Raw genomic sequence first — 17,751 nt, 5'->3', positions numbered from 1 at the left:
TAGTCAAATTCTAATTTAATCAGATTCCATTCAGATGGAAACAAATTTCCACTAAGTAGGTTAAAACATTCTCATCCACCCCTCCTTCCTCAAACCAGAATTCTAAACAAAAAAAAAAAAAGTTAAAAAGATCAAACCCCCCCCCTTTTCCTTTATGTCTCTCTCTCTCTCACCCTTAAAGCAACACAGCCAGAGAAAGCAGGGGGTTGGATTAGATGACCTCCAAGGTTCTTTCTAACTTTATTATTCCTGCTAACTTTGGGCTGTTCTTAAGAGTAGAGAGAGAGAGGGGGGGGGAAGAAAAACAAACAAACACATCTTTCTTCACTCTTTTTGTTGGCCAGACAAACTGAGTGAAAGTATTTCTCTTGGGATTAGAAACTATTAACAGTCACATTTACCTCACACACAAAAACTTTGACGCACATATACATACCAAGACAACAAAAAGAGAACAGAAAAGAAAACAGAACTTTCAGTTCTACACATCCTGGTCATTCCCACCACAAATCTCAGCTAACTCGAATTAGAGAAGGCAAGAATCTTTAAACATACCACGTGATTGCACAGAAAGATAGAGATAAAAAGAGAATCACTACTTATTTTTCTTTTAAGTACCTTTATTTAGCCAATTCCATTTTCCTAACTTTGTTTTGCTTTGCTTACAGGACCTAACCAGCTGGTTACTCAAATCCAATTCTTCCATTCACCCATTCCATTCCATTTTCACACAGCCTTTCCCTTTTCCCTAACTTTTTCACACATTCCTTCTCCTGGGACCCTCCCGAATTACCCATGGTTGGTTTACCACACAATTTTGTTTTCCTTACCAATCTAATGAGACCACGGTTCGCTTCACCAAGCCTCTTTCTCCTTTTACTCAGGAGTTCCCTCACTCCGCCTTGCCAGTCCAAACCCTCGGGACATGCACAGCTTGTGTATGTCTTGCCAGTCCTGTGGACCCTCGGGGCATCTTACACACACCTCTCATAGATCTCAGACTCAAACTATGCTACCCAACCACCCCTGACCGCCTAGGTTTTATTCCTTGGTTTACCCCAAGTTTTACTCACCTAGGTTCGTGCACGAAGTTGCCCAGTCCTTGTCCTGGTAATTCTCTGGTCCCCCCTCCTCAGTTCTTACCAATCACTATTTGGTCCGTGGGCCTGGCCTGGCTCTGTTCTGCTTCCTCGACCTGCGACTGCAACTTTGGACCATTGAAATCAATGGGGCATGCCTTCCTCAGTTGACCTCGCCTCCCGAAAATGCAGGAACAGATGCCCAAGGCCCCATGTTGGGCGCCAATTGTTGGAAATGTGATTAAAATACCAACAAAATTGGATTGGTAAGAAAAAGAATTTATTCTGCAGAAAATAGAAAAGCGGTTTGCAAAGCGCGGTGGATCCTGGTGAGAGACTTCAACAGGAAGTTCTAAACCCAGAGACCACACAAAAATATTCAAACTCATAACATTATATACACTCCTATCGCGACACCCCCATCCCCTCCCCTTAGGTCCCATTTGAGAGGACCTCCGGGGGGGGGGGCACAATCTGTCCGATCAGCCTAGCCAGAATACATCATCCCTCCCCCTCAGTTACATTGTTCAGAACTTCTCTCTGCCATCCTTTTGTCTTGTTAAGTGTGTCTTCTAGTTAAGCCTCCTGAAATCTAGTGTCTACAGTGCAGGGCTTGGCTAATCCTTCTATTGTTAATCAATTGTGACCGTTTTATTTTTAAACTTCTTCCTTTCTCACAATTCTAATGCCAGGCATTTGTTTTTACTTCTCTTCTCAATTTCCAAATCTATGAGGATATGTCATGAATATGGAAATCCTCCCCCCTCCCCAAATCCCTGGCTCCTGAAAGGCTGCAAAATGTTTTTAGGAAATTTCAGGTAGATTTAAAGCAAAAATAAGTAAGTTGAGCTTAATGGAAATCTCACACATCTATGGTAACCTTTATTTCATTTATTTCACTTGAGAAACGTTTGCTTTGCTGCCAGATTTTGGCAGCTTGATCTGTTAGCTATAGAATGAATTTTGGGAATGGGCAAAAGGCCACCAGCCCTATTTTAATCAGAGCTGACAAGGATTGAAGCTGGGACTTTCTGTGTGCAAAGAAAACGAGGGTCCTGCCATTATGCTACAGGCTTCAAAACTGCATCATCGTCATGCAACCCATAAATATGGGGAATATTTGCCTGGGAAGGCATCTTCTTTCAAGGTGCAGGTGTAGAAGAAGGGGGAATCTGTACTCTTCTAAAGTTGTTGAACTCCAGTTTCCATCCATGCCAGCGAGAATCACCACAAAGATAAGAATGAGGAGAGTTGTGATCCCACAACTGCTAAAGGACCCAGGGAGTCTCATGCCAGCTTTAAAGTCATTAGAACATAGCTAAGCAAAAGATTTGTATTGTGGGGGTTTTGTGCTGCTGCATATCTGTAAGCAAATATTTTAAAATGTTAAGATAATTCCGAGTTGTCTTCTCACTCTTGAGTTATTGTACAAATGCAAATAGTCACATTTGCTCACATTCCCTTCCCAGAAGAAGACAGGAAAAATGTATTGGTATGTTCTAATGCATTTGGTTTGTGGGACTTCACGTATGTATATACAAGTCCCCATTAATTGGTAAATTGTGGAAAACAATGACAGACCCCAGCCACTGTGACAAAACCAAGAATGCTGGTTTACAGCTCCCAAAACTAGGATTATAAATCTGGCACAGATCTGTATATTGTTCATTCAATTCGCCAGAAATTTTGGCTTATCTTTGTATCATGTAAGTACTGGTTCCAAATTGGATACGATATCAAATATATTATGATCAGTTCCCTGATGAAACCGACTAAAACAGTTACAAGCAAGCAGGAAAAAACTGGTGTAAAAACAAATTTAAATGTATGCTGGAACTATTGAATATAGATATTGACTATTTCCAGTATGGAAGGTACATATAGCATACATTTAATACTCCCTTTTTTTTTACTTGATTTTTCTATTTCCTAACCTCATTTGAGAGCAAGAGGTTATTTTGGGTTGCCCAGCAAAAAACAACCCCAGGGAAAGCGACCTTTTATAAAATGGAGATGAGGTAACATGAACCAGAGACTAAAATTAGAGATGTACAAACACACATGGTGCACATATCTCTGCACACTTTGGTATGTGAAATGAGTGGAGAAGGGGTGATGATCTCATGAATTAAAGCAGGTCTGAGAGATGAAGGAGAAAAAGAGTACTGGATTAAAATGGAGTCACGATTTACAAGGTCCACTGGAAAGTAAAGCATTTGGAGAATTTGAGAGTTAAAAATAAGTTACCCAGATATTCTCCTCAGATTTGGAAGTCTGCAAAATCTGAACTGCAGAAGTCATGATCTAAGCCTCCTTGCATGTACAGATTCCACATTAAATGTATACACAAATAGTTTTAAGAAGCTTACTTTTTCGTAATTCTATTGATAAATCTAATGGGTATAAAGTTGGGTCCTTGAAGTATTTCAGCTTCTGCAGAAAAAGATATATTTCTAGCACATAAAACAAAAGACAAAGTTTGAACATGTAAATAGGCAGAGCTGAAAATTCAGATGATTTAAAGTAGAAGTATATATGGAACTTCCTTATATAAGATCCCCTTCTTTTGTATTCTTCACTCTGATGGTTATCTTTTTTTGCTATATGCAGTGTACTGATTCAGCATTCCTTTTTTTCCTGAAATTGTAAAGTGTATGTTCCTTCAAGAATCTGAGAGACAAAATGCTTGTTTATCATTCTAGAACATAACCTCATGAGTGTGGATATTATTAAGTTGATGATAAAACTTGCTTAATTGAGCACTGACTTTTATTATTGATGCTTTGTTGATTGTGCTTTACAGAATATCTCTGGATTAGATACAAAAATGTCAATTTATACCTCTCCTATTCATTAATCTGCTGTCTATCTAGGTTTACTTTGGCCGCTGGCTGATTGAGGGGGGTCCATATGTGATCCTCATTGATATTGGGGCAACCGCTTGGAGCTTGGATCGCTGGAAGACTGAATTGTGGGAAAGCTGCTCCATTGGGATTCCCTGGTATGACCGAGAGGCCAATGACGCCATCCTCTTTGGCTTCCTCACAGCCTGGTTCCTAGGGGAGGTAAGGCAACATGTTTCTATCAGAAAACCTCTTCCTTTCCTCTCTCCCAATAACTTTCTCTTCACTCTCTTCTTCTGTTTTTTTTGTACAGTTTGCTGCACAGTGTGAAGAAAAGCCATTCATCATTGGTCATTTCCATGAGTGGTTGTCTGGTGTTGGCCTCTTCCTCTGTCGGATCCGGAAACTTCCAATAGCTACCATCTTCACCACCCATGCTACCCTGCTTGGCCGCTACCTGTGCGCAGGAAGTGTAGACTTCTACAACAATCTGCAGACTGTGAGTCTTTTAACCATTAGGATTGAAAATCGATTGGTGGGTGGAGAATTCCTGGAAGTGTGGCACTCAGACAAATCAGCCATCAGCAGGCACAGAGATATAAACAACATCTACAGTAGTGGCCAAAATTGTGGAAACCTTTTGGGAAAAGTGTATTTTTGAGGTTTGATGGCTAATAACACCACTTTTTTGGGAGTAGTACCATAAAATTATATATCAATGGAAAGATAATTTAATCAAGAATGTAATGCAACATAGTTTGTTCAATTATCTGTACTGTATTCTATGAAAAGTTATAGCCAAATAACCAGAAAAAGGAAGCACAACTTGCTTAGGTTGATATCAGGTAGCTTTCCTTCATCTGATTGTATCCAATGAGCATGAGAGTTTAGAGAGCCAATCAGGTGTCATCTTGTTTTGGCAATGAGCCAATCACATCACAGTAGGACTCAGTTATTGATGTCATGTATTGAAGCTGAGAGGAGGACATTTGTCAGTGTGTTATGTGATCGCTATCAAGTTGTTTGGTTTTTTTTTTTCTTTCATTTAGTGAGCTTGTGAAACGTAATAAAATTAAAGTAATGGTGCAAAGAGTTCACTGGTTGCCCAGAAAGCGATGTAAAATAGTATTATTAAGTGAACAAGGCTACAGTTATAAAGAAATTAGAAGAAAAATTGGTGGAAACTTAACCAAATGTGGCATTTCTACTGTACACTTTTCCCGAAAGGTTTCCACAATTTTGGCCACTACTGTACATGCCATTCAAAAAAGACAATCAAAAAGCTAAAAAGGAAGCAAAATGACCCAAACACCTCTTTGCCTGCCATCAATACTCAGATAAGCAGAAATTAACATCAAGATTAATACTAGATCAACCATCAAGCAGTAAGCAATACTCTGCTCAAAAAACTACCAACTCAGACAAGCAATCAAACAGTAAACAACAGCCTAATCAAGGAATCACCAAGACCACTCCCACCAATACTGTCATAGCAACTCACTTGTATAGAAACAGAGAGCAAACCCAACTTCCTGTAGCACTGATAATGTTACCTAGTATGGGTAACCATACTATGACCATTTTTCACAGTTACGACCTTTGCAGCATCTCCATGATTATGTGATCAAAACTCAGATGCTTGGCAACTGGTTCATATTTATGACCGTTGCAGTGTCCCTGGGACATGTGATCACCTCTTGTGACCTTCTGACAAGCAAAGCCAGTGGGGAAGCCAGATTCACTTAACCGTGTTACTAACTTATCAGCTGCAGTGAATCACTTAACAACTGAGGCAAGAAAGGTTGTAAAATGGGGCAAAACCCACTTAACAAATGTCTCACTTAACAACAGAAAGTTTGGGCTCAATTATGGTCATAAGTCGAGGGCTCTCTGTAGTTGGAACTGGATTAACAAGAGAAAACGCTAAAAAAGCTATCCTCAGTTTCTCTAACTCTCAGTCTAGGCACCCATTTGTTAGCACTTGTGAGAGGATTACAGAAGAATTTCACAAAGAAAAATTGTAGAATTATTAAGTTCTTAGAATCTTGGAAATTAGATTATTGAATTGCATTCTCCTTTGTTCAACCTTCAAGATACTACAGGTAGCTCTTGACTTAAAACAGTTCATTTAGGGACCGTTCAAAGTTACAGTGTCACTGAAAAAAGTGACTTAGGACCATTTTTCACACTTAACGACCATTGCAGCATCCCCATGGTGATTATGTGATCAAAATACGGATGCTGGGCAACTGGTTCATATTTATGACGGCTGCAGTGTCCCAGGGTCACGCAATCCGCTTTTGCAACCTTCTGAAAATCAAAGTCAATGGGGAAGCCAGATTCACTTAACAACCGGGTTACAAACCTATCAACTGCAGTGATTCACTAAACAACTGTGGCAGTAAATGTTGTAAGATGGGACAAAACTCACTTAACAAATGTCTCACTTAGCAACAGAAATGTTGGGCTCAATTGTGGTCATAAGTCGAGGACTACCTGTATTCTTTCCTGCTTTTTTACTCCATGCAATTCTGTGCGTTTCAGGATGTTTAATATACTTTATCTTGCCCCCAGTTTAATGTGGATAAGGAAGCTGGAGACCGGCAAATTTACCATCGTTATTGTATGGAGAGAGCTGCTGTCCACTGCACACATGTTTTTACTACAGTTTCTCAAATCACAGCAGTAGAAGCTGAACATCTGTTAAAACGGAAACCTGGTGAGTTGCCTTAAAAGCTAAAGGATTGTTCTGCGTGACAAGATCCTATCCAGTTTAAGCTTTCTTTGATTTATGTACAGAATAATATTACAAGGAAATCAGTTGCTTTGCGTAGAATGCAGAATTTCAGGTCTTGTGGTTTTTAATGAAATTTTCTAGTCTTTAAACAATACTAATTAGACTGCTGGTATAAATCGTACATTGAAGCTTGATGCTTAATCTCTTTCTTAGATAGAAAGAATTCCTGATATAAAATAACCATTTTACAATTCATTTTAAAAATTCATAAAAATATTTTTAATCTTAATATGTACTGTGAATTTTTGATTGTATCCAATGATTTTTTTTAAGGACCAGCCTGCTTATCCTTTTTCAGAATAAAGAAAGGGATGTAGGAGGAGGAGAATTTCTATTCTTATTTGCAGCTAAGACTAGTAGTTCTGATTGGCTGGCTCCTTGTGATGTCACAAGACCACTCCCCTTCCTTCTCCTTGGGGTCTGTTTTACCCCATCCATTCCTATACGTTGAATCAGTCGCTCTCAAATGCATTCAGCAATTATATTTTCAAGGATGTCTGAGGAAGTTGAATACATTTGGGGAAACACCTGCTGTGACTCACACATGTGCTTTTCTGCACATATATCATTGCAGCTTGAGTAAATTCAGAAACTTAAAGTGCTAAAACTCCCCACTTTTTACAAAACCCATCTCCATATGCATTCCATATCCAGATATTGTGACTCCCAATGGTTTGAATGTCAAGAAGTTCTCTGCTATGCATGAATTCCAAAACCTCCATGCCCAGAGCAAAGCTCGTATCCAGGAATTTGTCCGAGGCCATTTTTATGGGTGAGTTATCATTAGTTTCACTAATATCATATCAATTATAACAGCTTGCCCTAAGAAGCTGAGTTTCTAGGGAACAAACTGAAGCTAGTAGTGACAAGTGATGTAAGATATTCATGAATTAAAAACAAATGACTATTTGTGCTCCATTCATCTTCCGCAATGTTGTTGTCATAACACACCTTCAAGTGTAAAGTGAAGGCTTAGTGTTCTTCCTTTTAAAAGAGTGCATGTGAGTGTAGAAGAAGAGGCAGAGACTGGGGGTGGAGTCAAGAGAGGAATTCGTCTGGAGTCGTTATGTTGCCACAAATGATTCACGTCCAGCCCCCCCTTGAATTCTGTTGACTCTTATCTAGTGCCAATTTAGTGCTGACTGTTAGTTGACTAGATTCTTGTGTATAGGCTTGAGCAATAAATTTTAACTGGAATTTAACATGTCCTGATTCTTCGCACCTGAAAGTGACTCAGTTTTGGTCTCCACTTTTTAGGTGAAATAAGTTTCCTTTCTGTATGGAGAGCAAGAGATGCCACTTTGACAGCATACAAAAAGGGAAAATTGGACGAGAGAGAAGCTCTCACAGGAAAGGCAGGATATAAATTAATGAAATAATAGACAATAAATAATGTTAATAACTTTCAAAGACGAGTAGGGAAAATGAGCAGTTGTTTTTGCTCAAGGCTAGCAAAATCAAAGAATGAGGTATAGAAAAAAAAATCCTGGACACTCATATGAGAGAAAAATCATTTGTTATTCATAAAGAATACGTTTATAAATGACTAAATGAAGAACTACTGCTTTCTTATTCAGGTACAGGCATCTGTACATTAATGAAAATCAGACTGCACTGGAAATACTGGTAGTCCTCGATTTATGACCACAATTGAGACCAAAATTTCTCTTGCTAAGTGAGACAGTTGCTAAGTGAGTCTTGCCCCATTTTACAACTTTTCTTGCCACATCTGTTAAGTGAATTGCTGCACTTGTTAAGTTAGTAACACGGTGGTTAAGTGAATCTGGCTTCCCCATTGACTACGCTTGTCAGAAGGTCGCAAAAGGTGACACTGGGACTCTGCAACCGTCATAAATATGAACCAATTGCCAAGCGCCCGAATTTTGATGACGTGACCATGGGGATTCTGCAACGGTCATGAGCCACTTTTAAAAATGGTCATAAGTCACTTTCAGTGCCACTATAATTTTGAACTGTCACTGAACAAGCTGTTGTAAGCCGAGGACTACCTGTATATGCTTCTATTTGGCTTCCCTCATCTGTCACGGCTCTGACATTTTTCCTGTTCTTGCTTCTTATTTTCTTGTCCACTCTCTTTTCTGTTTTTATTGCACTGAAAAACTCCTACACGTGGAGCTCTATCTCTTTTTTGTTTTGTTTTTCCACTTTGCATTCATAGTTTGCATGTCTAATGCTTAATAAATAATACCATTGTGACTGGAATCCAGGGAACTATTAAGATTTTTTAAAAAAAGGATTTCTGCCAGCTGCACATTCTGCATATGTGTGTGTGTGTGAGCTATTTTGAAATACACACACACTTCATTTTAAAACATTTTGCTGCATGTTGCTAGGGAAGACTCACAACTATTTAAGTATGCACATTGATCCCATCCATAAAAAAAGTTTTTCCCAGCAGTTTATTGGGAAGAGCGTGTGATATTACCAGAAAAGTATAAACATTGAAGGATGATTGTATTCTGGTTTATACAGATTTGGAAAGTGCAAATTTCATTCTTTCACTTAAATACTACACCAAACATATTTTGATTTCTTCTCTCTAGGGCATAAAAATAATTTCTGTTGAACACAGTGGCACTTGCTTCTTGATGATGTTCCACCCCCCCCACCCCACCCCATGGATTCCCTCAACTATTTTTGCAATGTTGTGGTTGTTGATATAAACACCATTGATATTTCTAATCTATTAGTGCGTCTTTTTATTTATTTAGCCAATTTACTTGTCTTGGCTTTTAAATTACATAAGATTTCTGGTTTTTCAAGCTCAGACTTAGAGTCATCTTCACCATCACTACGTGTTGTTTTCCTAGGCACCTGGACTTCAACCTGGACAAAACTATTTTCTTCTTCATCGCTGGACGCTATGAATACTCCAACAAAGGAGCTGATGTTTTCTTGGAAGCCCTAGCCAGGCTCAACTACCTGCTGAGGGTGATTAGTAAAATGGGGGCTGTAATGGAACGAGATGTGAAAGATGGTGGGCAGGCAATTAGATGTGGCTGTGTTGAGAGGGTATGGCCCACAGCAGTGGCCCCCAACGTTTTGGTCACCAGAGACCGGTTACGTGAAGAGGTTTTTCCATGGACCAGAGGGGGCATGGTTTCACATGCTGCCTGCATCCTATGGATGGGGCTTTGCTTGTTTGTGCGGCTTGGTTTCTGGCATGCCGTGGCCCGGTGCTGGTCCACGGACCGGGGGTTGGGGACCCATGGCCTACAGCAACGGAACAACCATGTGTCTCGAGTTAAGGAGCTGTAGCCCAAGGAATCTGGAGATAATTTTTGGATTTATCTTCACGCTTACATTGTTGTAGAGAGGAAAGACAGTGGGTAGAATGACTACACAGTATACATTTGGACGAAAGCAGGAAGAATATATTGGAACTATTTTAAGCTGGCAGGAGTGGTAATTGAACCATATCCCAAGAATACTCCATGAAAAGATACTTACAATAGAGGACTCCCAGTTTGGCCATCATCTCCTAATCTGTCCAGCTGAGATGTTTTAGCCATAAGGAGTTCTCTCTTCAACCCAATCCTAGGGAAAATAGAAAGGAAGAGAGAACGTATTGCATTTCAGATCCATATTAGCTGTAGATGTTCACACCAGCCTTACTGTCACAAATCTTTTCCTGGGATTAGATGATAGTTTCATGATTCTTGGAGATCCATGTAGCTCCTACAAGAACATCCCAGGAACATTCCTGATTTATCCATCTATTCATCCAGTTTTCCTCATCCTTGCCAAGCATAGTCAGATTTCTAGGCTATTGTTCATTTATCTGCCTGGAACATGTGAGTTTCTGCTTTTTAATAAGCACCTCAGGAGTCCTCATGCTGTAAGACTAATGCAAATGACTCGTGAGGAACCAGCCACATATTAGAAGGGGGGAAAGATGAATTCTAAAAACAAATTATGAATTCAATTAATTAAACTCTTTTAACATGGGTCAGCTTATCCATTGCTTCAGGGAGCAGTTTTTACCATACTTAAAAGTACTGTAGTGATCTTTCATACCCATTTTTTGTGGCTTCTCTCTCTATAGGTGAATGGAAGCCAGATTACAGTAGTAGCATTTTTTATCATGCCAGCTAGGACAAATAATTTCAACGTGGAGACACTAAAAGGCCAAGCCATCCGCAAACAGCTCTGGTAGGTTTGTGTCAGGTTCTGGATCTCTTAAATCTGTCCTTGTAACAGGCTTCCTTAGGCATTAGGCTTTATAGTGAATGAAATAAAAATACATTACTTCAACCTTCCTGATCAGGAAAACCAAATTGCCCATACAAGTTCAAAGTACATTTGGAAAGGATGTGCTGATATAAGGAAAATCATTCAAATATCTTAAAGTTTGTTCTCTAACCAGATATAACATTCATTTAGTGAACGTGCAAAGTTACAATGGCACAGAAAAATGCAAGTTACAACCGGTCCTTGCACTTGCAACCATCATAGCATTCCCCACAAACACGTGAACAGAATTTAGGCACATGGCAACTGGCACATATTTACAATGGTTGTGGCATCCTGGGCTCATGTGATGGCCATTTACCACCTTCCTAGCGGGCTTCTGACAAGCAAAGTCAATAGGGGAAGCCGAATTCACTTAACAATTGCATGATTTACTTAACTACCGTTATTCTCCAGCAAGATGACTGAAGAATCCACCAATGGGTTATTTCAGTCCTCCTGCCCAATCAGACTAAGTTGTCAAGTTGTCACGCCCCCTCTTTGTCTGGGACTTCCCAGTTTCATCTTAGTCTTTCGCCCATGACGACGTGATAACTTGGCTCTCAGTGTGTTTGGATAGCAGGTCAAACTAGATATTACTATTCCATTGGTGGATTATTCTTCTTGTAGTTGGGAGAATTAGTAGTGATTATTCCCTTCTCTGGGAGATCTGAATTCCCTTTTTTCCCTTCACATTCAGGGCTAGTGTAATATTCCCTTCCAGAACAGGGGGGGTGGTTCCTTTCCCCTGAATTCAGCAGTCTGCTGAGTTTTCCCAAATCCTTACTGATCTGGAGTGGGGGGGAATTTTTCCTTTCGTTATAGTCAGGGAGGGATTGAGTTTCTCTCTTCCCCGGCAAGCCAGCGTACTTTAGAACTGGTGGCCGCCATTTTGAGGCCACGTGGCTTCTGTGACCAGGCCTGGTTGCAGATTTCTATAGCGGCCGCCATTTTGAATACACGGAGCTCAATTTCGTCAACTTTTTTCTCCGTCCCATTGCTGAGGCTGTTGTTAGGAGTGGGCCACGGGGAGATTACTGCCTTTCTCCTGACGGCTGTTGGGAGGATCGGAGCTTTATTTCACAGCAGTGAGCCATTTTTCATGCCTAACGGCTGTTAGGCACAACTTGCTAAACGGATCCAAAAAGCCTCGAAGTTTTTGCCTTATTGCTTTGGGCACCTTCTGACCGTTTCAAAGCCTCGTTATATCCCCCCTCCCTTCCCCCCCTCCTCTCCTATTCTCACTGGAGCTGCGTCCACCTTTTTGAGGCATTTTCCTCAGGGAAACGCCCATTATCACCCAGATTAGGTCGTTGTTTAACTAGCTCATTTACATAATTTTCTGCAGTTACATCCTGTTTTTGCACAGTTAACTGGTGTAGTTACATATATTTCTGTATATGCTCTTGCATTAATTATATTCCCTTTATTATAATAATAATAATAATAGTAAAGTTGGAAGGGACCTTGAAGGTCATCTAGTCCAACCCCCTGCTCAGGCAGGAAACCCTATACCATTTCGGACGAAGACATCCAATATCACCAAGTGTGTGGAATCCTTACTGAAGCGACGGTCCTTCAGGCCCTGCTCGCCATATTGCCTATATCTGCCACTCTGCATCTAGTGGTTGCCTCAAAATCCTGACCATTGCCACTATTGTGGGACATGTGTGAGTTGTCACCAACTTGGACGCTGGTCCACTACACCGCTGGGTGACGTGCGCCTCAGCGCCTAGCGTGAACTCAGGTTAGCCAGTGGGCCGGTTCACGCTAATCCACGTGAAGTCAGTCCCTCTTCAGGGGGGCCTCCTGACGTCCCTTGCAGAACGAGTCAGTTCCAGAGTTGCCTCTGGGGTGCATCTCGATTGATATGGCAGAAACCACTGAGCCACAGACCTTGGACATAGACGACACCTCTGTCCAAGTTGAGCCGGCATCCGAGGCGCCTAGAGGCAAGGCCAAGGCCAAGTCAAAGTACGGCAGGAAGGCTGGCAAGGCAAGCGATAGGCAGGCCGACCGAACACACAGAGCCTTGGAGAAGCAATTCTCCCGGGCCCAACGCTTGTCCATTGAAAAAGGTAAAACGATGTCAACTTCCACACCACCAGACACAGGGGCGCATCTTCCGTCCACATCGAGAGCTTGGTCACCTGAGAACGTGCATCAGCAGGTCTTGGCTCAGACCTTTGGTCAGGGAGGACCACCTCTGTTTGGAGAGGACCTTGATCTGCCTGGCCTATCAACAGCACCCACGGCTGACATCACGCCGACCGCTGCGGGGTTACGGCCTCCGCTAGAGCAGTCCTTCTCTGACCAGCTCCAGGTGTTGATCTCCCAGGCTGTGTTCCAAGCCATGGCATCATCGGGTCACCATCAGGCGTCTCCCATTACGGTGCCTCCTTCTGTATCCGCCACCTCTGCACGTCCTGCACTGGATCGGTCAGGTATGATTTCCCCTTCCCAGTCTCCTGAATCCGACTCTTCCAACTTTTCGGATTATGAGGTAGGTAAGGATGGTTGGTCTGATTGTGAGGAACCTACCCATGAATCTCAGCCCATGGTCGAGCTTTTTAATGCTTCGCTCTTTCCTTCCTTGCTGCGCAGGGCCTGTGCAGCGGGTAAGCTTTCCTCCCATCCAGATACAACCCAGCAACCTTCCTCTGATCAGGACACTAATCCCCTGTTCGCGGTACCTGTGGACAAGCACCTCCAAATTCCATGCCCCCTTTTATTCCTATGGAACATTCAGGGGCAATGGGACTCACCTGCAGCTCAGCCTACCAAGGCAGCCTCTGAGCGCAAGATAGTGGACATGGCAAAAAACCTGTCAGACTTGTTGGAGGTGCCTAAGGTGGATGAGTCGCTGGCCCCACTTTTTTCGGCAGCCAGTCTCCCGGCAGATGTTTCGGACGCCCTTAAGGTGGAAGATAAAAAATCTGAAATGGCCTTACGCAAAGTCCACTTCGCATCTGCATGGGCAGCAAAGGTAGCAACAGCCACTTCCTTCTTTGCCAGGATTTCCATTACCTGGCTTAGACAGTTGCAGGATAGAATTCCCTTAGAAGAGGTCAGGATCCATCAAGACTTAACCAAGCTAATAGCCACATCCGAGTATATGGCGGATGTCTCTCTACACTCGGCCAGGCACTCAGCCCGAGCAATGGCCTCCAGCGTGGTTGCTAGGAGGCTTCTATGGCTCAAAAACTGGAGGGCCGAGAGCAAGCACAAGTGGCATGCGGCCATTGCTCCCTTCACGGGTGGCAGATTATTTGGGGAGGCTCTAACGCCATATCTTATCGAAAACAAACAAAAACAAAAGGTTATTTCTCATTTGGCCAGGAGAACTAACAGACGTTTCCTCCCTTATAGTCGCCGGCAGTCCTTTCGGACTGGGGCCTCAACAGAGCCTGGTCAACCTTACCGACCCCTAGACCCTAGAACTGAGCGTTCCTTTGACAGGACAAGCTATAGAGACAGAACCCAGTACCAGCCCCAGTATAAGCATTCCTTTCGTGGTAGAGGGGGTCGCCCCTTCCGTCGCGCCAAGTGACTCAGAGGGGACTCCCCCCATTGGCGGAAGACTTACTCTTTATCCGCCAATGGGAACGTACAACCACAGACTCCTGGGTTTTGCGCACCATAAGAGAGGGTCTGTCCTTGGAGTTCAAATCCATGCCAATAGATCATTTCGTAGCTTGTCCAGCCATGAGAAACACAATAAAAAGAGGACTCATGGAAGAAGCCATCCAACACTTACTCTCCATCAAGGCCATAGAGGAGGTTCCCCTGAATCAGGCGGGACTGGGGTATTACTCCATTCTATTTGTTGTACCAAAATCCTCAGGGGGATGGAGGGCAATCCTCGATCTCAAAGGGCTGAACCTCCACCTTCAATACCGGAGGTTCAAAATGCAGACGTTACACTCCATCTTAACCAGTATCAGGCGAGGGGATCTATTGACTTCAATAGATCTAAAGGAAGCATACCTGCACATACCCATTCTCCCGGCACATCGCAGATATCTCCGGTTCTGTTACCTCAACCACCACTTCCAGTACAGGGCTCTGCCATTCGGCCTTTCCTCGGCTCCCAGGGTCTTTACAAAGATCCTGGCAGTGCTGGCAGCTCATTTACGTTTGGTTCCAGTAAGGGTCCAGTGTTATCTGGACGACATCCTGATCCAGTCCCTGTCCTGTCCAACCGCCCAGTCAGATTTGGCCCTCACAATAAGGACCCTACAGAACCACGGGTTTTTGATAAATTTCGAAAAGAGCCACTTGGCTCCCTCCACCCGTCTGTTACATCTGGGCGTGGTGATAGACACGGACACTTGTCACGTGTATTTATCGGAGGAGCGGCGCAGAAACATCAGGGAACTGGCACTCAAGGTGTGCAGAAACAGGACTGTATCATTGGCCGCACTTTCTCAACTCCTGGGGAAGTTAATATCATGCATACAAATAGTGCCGTGGGCCCAGCTACGTGCATGGGACCTTCAGTGGTTCTTGCTCCCGTACCAGAGACAACACACCAGTACATCCAACCAGTTGGTGCGCGTTCCTCATCAAGTACGTCTTTCGGCTGGTGGATTTCATCGGCCACCCACAAGGGGACGCTGTTCAAGGAGCGTCAGTGTGACCACGGACGCAAGTCTTTTCGGTTGGGGGGCACACCTCCAAACCCAGATGGCTCAGGGTCAGTGGTCACAGGCGGACCTGAGGCACAGCATAAATTGGTTGGAGCTCAGGGCAATCCATCTAGCTCTCAGGCATTTCCACACATTCCTCAAAGGGAAACATGTACTGGTCCTGACGGACAACATGGCTGCAAAGGCCCACGTAAACCGTCAAGGGGGCACCCGGTCCAAGTCCCTCATGACAGAGGCTCGGGCTTTGGGCTCCTGGGCGGAAAAACACCTGCTCTCCATCAGGGCCAAGCACATCTCGGGGATGGCAAATCGGCAGGCGGATTTTCTCAGCAGGTCGATAGTGGACCATTCGGAGTGGATGTTACATCCAGATATCTTCGAGGAGATCTCGAACAGGTTTGGCCGTCCGGTAGTGGACCTGTTCGCCTCCCCGGGGAACAATCAGCTGCCCAGATTCTTTTCTCGGTTCCCCTCGCGGGGAGCAGAGGGGACGGATGCTATGTGTAGCCGGTGGCCGCAAGGCCTTTTGTACGCCTTTTCCCCACTGCCTCTACTTCCGGCAGTTATCAGGAAGATCCTGGAGGAGCAGGCGGAAGTGATCTTCATCGCTCCTCACTGGCCCAGAAGGCCGTGGTTTGCGGACCTGGTGAGCCTCTCCGCCTCGGCGCCGTGGAAGATTCCAGACAACCGTGTACGGTTGGTACAGGGGGAACTTCAGTACCCGGACCCCCAATGGCTTCAATTGACTGTCTGGCATTTGAACGCCGTACTCTGACTGGGGAATCATATTCGGTGGAGGTGATCGATATGATTCAGGCGGCCAGGAGACCAGCGACTAACCGTATTTACGACCATACGTGGAGGAACTTTTGTCGCTGGTGCGACAAGAATCACGTAAGTCTGTCTCAGGTAACCATTCCCAGGGTGCTGGAATATTTAATGGAGGGCGTCAAAAAGAAGCTGGCACCCAATACTATCCGTAGACAGCTTGCGGCACTTTCCTCAGTGCTTTCATGGGACTCTTTGGAGTCCCTGTCCAGACATCCTACCGTTCGGGCATTTCTTTTTTTTTTTTTCATAAAATTTTTTATTTTTTAATTGAACAACAAGTACAAATGATGCATCTACATACACCAGCAAGAAATCTTAAACCTATAATAATTAAATACATCAATTTATAATTTCCCCTTAATCCCCTCCCCGACTTCCCAGAACTAATTACAGGATTAAACACACCTCATAAAGCAATCAATTATAAAAGAAACTTTAACTCAAATAATAAAAAAAACAAAAATTATACTCTATTTTAACACCAAAACTCAAAATATAATTATCCATCTTCCCCAAATCCAAATATCTAAAAATTAAACTTTACCATTTCTCTTATAATCATAGTCCCATTAAATACAAAATTTAAATCCTTTAAAATAATATAATTATATATCATTAATCATCTAATGTCTTATAACAAATTCAAACCATAGTATTAATCCAAAATTTTAAAGATATAAGCTTGTATCCCAGCTCTCCATTTTGCATTTCCCCCCCGTTTTTCATTCTTTTTCACATCACTGATACAAAATCAACCTTCAAGATCAATAAGTCTTCCTTTTCATTTTATAACGTGTCCGAAATTTTTGCAAGTACTAAGCCTGTAAGCTTCTTCCAAAGACACGAACAGCAACATCTTCAGCTGGTTTTCTCTGATGCACGACTCGTAAATTAATTCTATATAAGCTTTTTTTTCTCAAAATTTCAACAGGGAGGTACACCAGAACCATAACCAAATCTGTTACAGCTTCCTTTCCCAGCTTTTCAAACTTATCATTTCCCAAATCTCCACAATATAGCATATCATTTTGGGGTATTTCCATAACATCTTCTTCAACCTCTTCACATAATTTATCCGCCCGTTGCTCTGTGCAATCTGAAACTATAAACCTCTGGAGAGCAGATGCCACAGTTTCATATGATTCTTCCAATCTCTTGACCCAGAGATCTTTAACTTCCACACCATGTTGCTTAACTGCTTGCATCAAAACATCCTGTAAGTCATTTATAATTAAAGATAAAGGCATTTTCAGTAGATTCCACTCAGCAACCAAAAAAATAAATAAAAATTTCTTTCTCAC

The 17,751-nt window shown here is 42.7% G+C and overlaps 1 protein-coding gene across 1 annotated transcript in view; it reads left to right on the top strand.

The window, feature by feature from the left end:
* LOC107295836 (glycogen [starch] synthase, muscle-like) overlaps window positions 1-17,751 on the top strand; it is a 57,061-nt gene that overhangs the window by 21,986 nt on the left and 17,324 nt on the right. Inside the window, exons 3-8 of the mRNA XM_015825168.1 lie at window positions 3,953-4,144; window positions 4,236-4,421; window positions 6,497-6,641; window positions 7,374-7,491; window positions 9,551-9,671; window positions 10,786-10,892. Coding sequence (XP_015680654.1) covers window positions 3,953-4,144; window positions 4,236-4,421; window positions 6,497-6,641; window positions 7,374-7,491; window positions 9,551-9,671; window positions 10,786-10,892 — 869 coding nt within the window. The remainder of the gene's footprint in view (window positions 1-3,952; window positions 4,145-4,235; window positions 4,422-6,496; window positions 6,642-7,373; window positions 7,492-9,550; window positions 9,672-10,785; window positions 10,893-17,751) is intronic.

Source organism: Protobothrops mucrosquamatus, unplaced genomic scaffold, assembly GCF_001527695.2.
Source record: "Protobothrops mucrosquamatus isolate PMUCROS unplaced genomic scaffold, P.Mucros_1.0 scaffold2524, whole genome shotgun sequence".
Classification (NCBI taxonomy): domain Eukaryota; kingdom Metazoa; phylum Chordata; class Lepidosauria; order Squamata; family Viperidae; genus Protobothrops; species Protobothrops mucrosquamatus.
The sequence above is the reverse complement of the archived record's forward strand: the minus strand, read 5'-3'. Positions and strand labels throughout refer to the sequence as shown.